At 44.4% G+C, this 5,531-nt stretch overlaps 1 protein-coding gene across 3 annotated transcripts in view; it reads right to left on the bottom strand.

Annotated features, from left to right (window-relative positions):
* The window catches only part of LOC123097378 (U4/U6 small nuclear ribonucleoprotein PRP4-like protein), a 5,945-nt gene extending 3,473 nt beyond the window's left edge, over window positions 1-2,472 (bottom strand). For 2 of the 3 annotated variants that reach the window (XR_006447156.1, XR_006447155.1), the window contains exons 1-3: window positions 1,675-2,471; window positions 354-807; window positions 26-232 (exon numbers count right to left, since the gene is read on the bottom strand). Coding sequence is in view for 1 of the 3 variants with exons in the window: in XM_044519094.1 (XP_044375029.1) it covers window positions 33-232; window positions 354-807; window positions 1,675-2,375 (1,355 nt within the window). In the remaining 2 variants the exon portion in view is untranslated. Of the gene's footprint in view, window positions 1-25; window positions 233-353; window positions 808-1,674 lie in introns of all 3 variants that reach the window. The other variant, XM_044519094.1, reaches the window with a different exon arrangement.
* Between the last annotated feature and the right edge of the window lie 3,059 nt (window positions 2,473-5,531).

The raw sequence follows: 5,531 nt of genomic DNA, 5'->3' as shown, positions 1-5,531 counted from the left end.
GGTTATTTCATCCAAAATTGCGTATGATGCATACCGCTGCTTTAGTGTCATAGGAAGATGTCGCTAAATAATAACCCTCCTGGGGTTCAAATTTCACATGCGAGATGAGACTCTTATGTGCCGGTATAGAATATAACATTTGTCTGGTCCTCAAATCCCATATTCGACAGAAATTGTCTTCGCTTGCAGTTGCAACTAGATGACCATTAGGGGAGAAGCCGACTCCTAGGACCTGAGAGAGAAAATAGAATCATGTCAGTTTCAAAAAGGAAATATATTCCACAACAGATAGTCGGATACAGAGACCACAGAGCAAGTAAGGCACTTGAGAAGTATCCATGCTGTTAACTTACAGGTTTCACATGTCCAATGAGGGTACAGTACAATCTTCCTGACCTTAGATCCCAAACTCGAGCATTCGCATCAAGCCCACAAGATGCAGCTAAAGAACCATCTGGATGAAAACTAACACCATATACACTTCTGCTATGTCCCTCTTGGAGCAGAAGTTCAGTTCCAGTATTGATGTCCCACAATCTCCAGGTCTTGTCAAAGCTAGCTGTACCAAGGTACTTTCCAGATGGATGAAAAGCAACGCGAGCAAGACGATCCAGGTGGCCATCAAAAGACATTAGGAGTGACCCATCACTGTTCCATAATTTGGCAGTTTTATCAGCTGAGGCTGTCGCTAAGCAGTTATCAACTGGAGAGAAGGCAACATCAGTTGCACGTTCTGTATGACCTTTCAGGGTTGCAATTTTAGTTATCTGTGGCATGCTCCATACTTTGAGTATCCCGCTCCAGGAGCTGCAGAACCAAGAGGAACAAATAGTTATTTTTACTAGGAAGGAAGAAAAGGGGATTAGGTGCTGACGAACAACTAATTGCACATGACATTGCTAACAATGAAATACTAACATAGACTCAGTTGTGCATCTTACGTTTACCAGTCTTATTTGGTGTGAGTGTGAGCAAGAACTCTCGCAATTTATCAAATCCAATTAAGTATTTATAATCTGAGTATAATGGAGATGCAGTCCGTGCTGCTAGGATAAATGCTCCACACATTGCCAAGACAGCAGTCCACCTAAAATGGGCCTAACTAATATGCAGAATACCAACCTTTGTTTACCAGGAAAAGAAGAAACTCTGGTCCTGACTTCTAGACAGTGCTGTCATATTGAACACTAAAATTTCTAGTTATACTAATAGAAAAAGGACTGGCATTAATTTAGCTCAGAAACTATCATATACCAACATTTTGTTGCAATAGCATCAAATTCATCCCATATCTCTTCATGGTGAAATAAAAATGCAATCTTTAAACGTGTGCAAGCTAAACCTGGCTGGCTACGAAAGCAGTTGGCAGTTATCACTGATGAAGTGCTCAAGCAAATATGTATGGATAAATGCACAAAAAATTGAAGAAACATGGGCATCTGTTATGATAAGCATCGATTCAGATTGTTTTCAGTCATTAAAAACCTAACATACAAGAAATCTTACTCACTAGACTATATATGCTCAATCGCAATAGCCAAACCGAAATTAAGAACTGAGCCCAAATAAGACTATAATAATGTGGTGTACAGCTTTAGGCAAGCATTCCTCACTATTCGTCTCATACACAAGCAAACAATGCATTTTCAGATATCTGTTATTTTGAAGACGTACCTTGTGGCGAGCATTGAGGCATCGCGGGAGAAGGAGCAGCCGGTGAGCGGGCGGTCATCTCCAATCTCGCTGCACTCAAGCACGAAGTCCCCCGCCTGCTTGACAACAAGGTCGGCCTCTGCCTCGGGGTCCTCGTCGAGGTCAGCGAGGCGGCGCTTGGCCCTGTCGACCCTGGCCTTAGCGCGGGGCAGTGAGTACATAGCTATATCAACGCGCGCCTGGAGCAGTTGGTTGGTCCCCTCAGTGAAGAAAGGGTACTGGATCTGCTCCATGTCGTCGTCGTCGCCCGGGGCTCCCTGCTCGTCCTCCTGCACGCGGAGGAGGCGGTCGAACTGGCCGTCGGCCTCGAGGCGGACCATGAGTGCGCGTAGGCGGTCGCGGCGCTCCATCTCGCGCTCGCCGAAGAGCGTGATGGGCTCGCCGAGACGGCGGAGGCGCGCGCGCACGGCGGAGTCGTTGGTGGGCACGGCCATGGCGTAGGCGCGTCGGCGCTGCAGGAGCTCCTGTACGGCGCGCTCGTGGCGCTCCCGCGCGGCGCGGTGGTCGTCGGAGACCTCGTAGTCGACCTCGTCATCGTCCGCAGCGGCGGATGTGGAGGGTGGGACGGGGATGGGGATGGGAGCGATGGGCGGGTGGACGGGGAGGGGAGCCATGGGAGGGGTGATGGCAGGGGGGAGCGGCCCGGGGTTCTCCATGGACATTAACGCTGGGGTTTGGGAATTGGGACTAGGGTTTGGAGCTGCGAGGCGGTGGTGGTGGCGAGCGGGAGCGACCGAGAGGGAGGGGGGAGGGAGTGTCTCTTTTGCTTTAGAGCAGCTAACCACCGGACCGTGACGGCGCTTGGTACTTTACTAGTTGGCGCCCCCTCCAGAGAAAGCTGTCCCCACGTTTTCATTTAAAATAATATATAGAATTTTCACCTTCGTCTAAAAAACATCTTAGAAAAAAATCCTCACCTTTCATCTAATAAAAGAAGTAAAAAAAGAAGAAGAAAATACCACCGTAGCCTACCAGCGAGTGCCACTTTGCATAACCGTCAATTTAGAAAATACCAGAAGTCCTCACCTCTATCTAAAAAAAAAATACATTTAAAAAATAATTCACACTTCATCTAAAAATCCAAATGATTTCTCACCGCGACCTACCAGCTTGTGCCACGTGTCATAGCTGGTTGACTGTCCTTCACGCGTAACTTATTAATAGGGACCAAAAATTATGTTGTCCAATTTATTTTCTATGTAAGAAAACAACTTATATATACTTTTTAATTAAAACTACTTATACCCTGATATATCATTTTAGGCATTGCAATCTAAGTATGCACATCATCAATTAGCTAAAGATAGAGTTGATTTTAGTTTCTTAGAGATAAATATAGATGAGAATGCTCTGTTATGTATGGTTTCAAGTTTATGAGTCCCAAGACCACCCAGCTATATATAAATTTTTTGTGGGAAGCTATATTTAGAGCAAGTACAATAGGATGACGTAGGCGGGCTATAAGAGATGCCATGTCAGATTTATGTCTAGGTGGAGGAGAGAGGAGAGGAGAGATAAGAGAAGCGGGCTATGTACAAGCTTACAGACGGCTCTAGCACGAGCTCCAACACCCTTTGTGAGAGGAAAAAGTGGGCCATGTATTAATTGTATAGTATACTAGTACGTGTAAGTATTGTATGAGTGGGCTATTAGGTTAGCTACAAGTGACATGGCAACTTCATATAGCCGATTGTTGGCTATACTATTAACCATGCTCTTAAAGTCTTAGTCGCCCTCTTATTAGGGAAACACTTATGTCCAGACGTCCGACGCGCTACATTCTTCAGATCAGTCCTATGTCGTCCATTCGTATTTTATCTCACGGCTGAGCAATGTGTAAAGACTTCGCGAGGAGCCCACTGCAAATTGTTCGATTGCTGGCCCCACGTCCCCATAATCTCTCCCTGTCCCCTAATTAATCGGCCAAATCAACTGAGCCATCTCTCCGGCCCGTCGCTGCTCATCCCGAGCTCGCCATTCTCGCTGCCGCCCCGGTTCTCTCCCCCAACATGAGTTCCTAAGGTGACCCTCTGCGGCATCCACTCGACCTCGTCGGTGTGTCGTCCTGTCAGCCGGCCGCCCGACGACTGGCCCACGACATGCTCACCGACACATCGCAACATCCCTCGCCGTCATGTTTATCTTCTCCAGGATCGACCCCTGTTCCACCTGCAGTTGTGTCCTTCCGTCCACCTCGCCGGATTGCCATCTCGGTGTAGGAGCAAGGCCAGCAGCACGAGTGGAGTATATTAGGATTCCCCCATCCCATCCTTGTCTGACCTAGGTTTTGGATCAACTCCTATTGATTCCTAGTTATTCCTGGTTTGCTTGTTGGTTACTAGCATAAACGTGTTCTGAGGTTAGTGTATGTCAATATCTTGCTTTACTCCTTATGATGTGCACTCACACATTGATGCAAAGCATTGGTAATTCTAAAATTCAAATTTTGTGCTTAGACAATTTACAAGGTACGTTCTGTACTTTATGAATATGATGCTTCCAAACATCCATGCTTAAGATGCATCATAATCCGGCTTCACTGCGTAGAATTTGTGGCATTCTAGCCATGCTTCTATTTTCCTTTACTCTCTGTTATTGATCTTGAGATTGCAAGAAATTGACATTTCCAAATATCCGTGCTTCCTAAGCATCGTAGATGTGTTTCGGCAACATCCTATGTTCATACTTGCCGAGAGTTTACCTCATAATTTATTCGTCATGCACAGCCTTATATTATGTATATGATCTTATTAGCAATCAAATTATAATGATTCAAGTGTGCCTTACATATATGTCTGATAAAATGAGGCTATTTTTTCCCTACCAACCATGCTTCCTACTGAAATTTCTAAATGCTATGCATCTATCGTAATGATTTTTTGCTTCAACCATTGTAAGTGTGTGCTACTTTGTATCATACAAATATTTTACTTCAATCATTATCAAGTACTAGTGTATGCATTTACCACTACTAATGTGTGTTTCAAGCATTGAGAGTGCTGCTACTGCTAGTAAATTTATTGTGCAAACATTTTGCTTCTTTCAATGATATATTTATTTTGCATCAATCACTTAAGTGTGTGCTTCCACCTTTCTCACTGAATGCTATTATACATAATTTTTGCCACACTAGATTCCATTGATGCTTCTTTGTTTTCAGCATAACCCTGATTGTGTTGTAATGCGCTGAATGCATACAAGCCGAGATTAACCAGGCACTGTTGTAAGGTGTCAGATATACTGCGTGCAGCGTAGAATGTCCTTGCCATCGTGCTTGCCCAAGGGTGGATGTATCCTAGGAGTTTCATCCACCGTGCTATTGCCATTTGCCAATCAGATCTTTTGTAAGAATTAATCATTGTTCTTGTAGCAGTATTGTATAAAGGATGCAATATATTGGGGGAATGAAACTCTAAATAGCTGATCAGGAAACAAGTAGCAGAAGCAATGCAAACATGTCCGATATGACCAACTGAAATGTGTATTTTGTGTGTGTGGAAATAAGATCTATATAATGGCCAGGAAGCATGTAAAATCATTATTGCAGCCATTTGCTTATTGGCTTAGTATGCAACAATGCAATATTGTAGTAGGAAATATGATGCAAATTCTAGAAACAAAGAAGCACGAACAGCTATTGTCGGAAATATAGATGATTGCTGATGTAACGTCCCTCTGAAGCATGCCTACATGAGATGAAAGCAATGCACATCTTAAACATTTGTTCTAGAAAACTATGCCTCGTCATCATCGTACCTCTCTCACCCAACTTTGTGCTCCATATGGCATTGGTGCAAGATGTGAGGTCCCTGCATGCT

The sequence above is a fragment of the Triticum aestivum genome, chromosome 4D (genome assembly GCF_018294505.1).
Source record: "Triticum aestivum cultivar Chinese Spring chromosome 4D, IWGSC CS RefSeq v2.1, whole genome shotgun sequence".
NCBI classification, from domain to species: Eukaryota; Viridiplantae; Streptophyta; class Magnoliopsida; order Poales; family Poaceae; genus Triticum; species Triticum aestivum.
The sequence above is the reverse complement of the archived record's forward strand: the minus strand, read 5'-3'. Positions and strand labels throughout refer to the sequence as shown.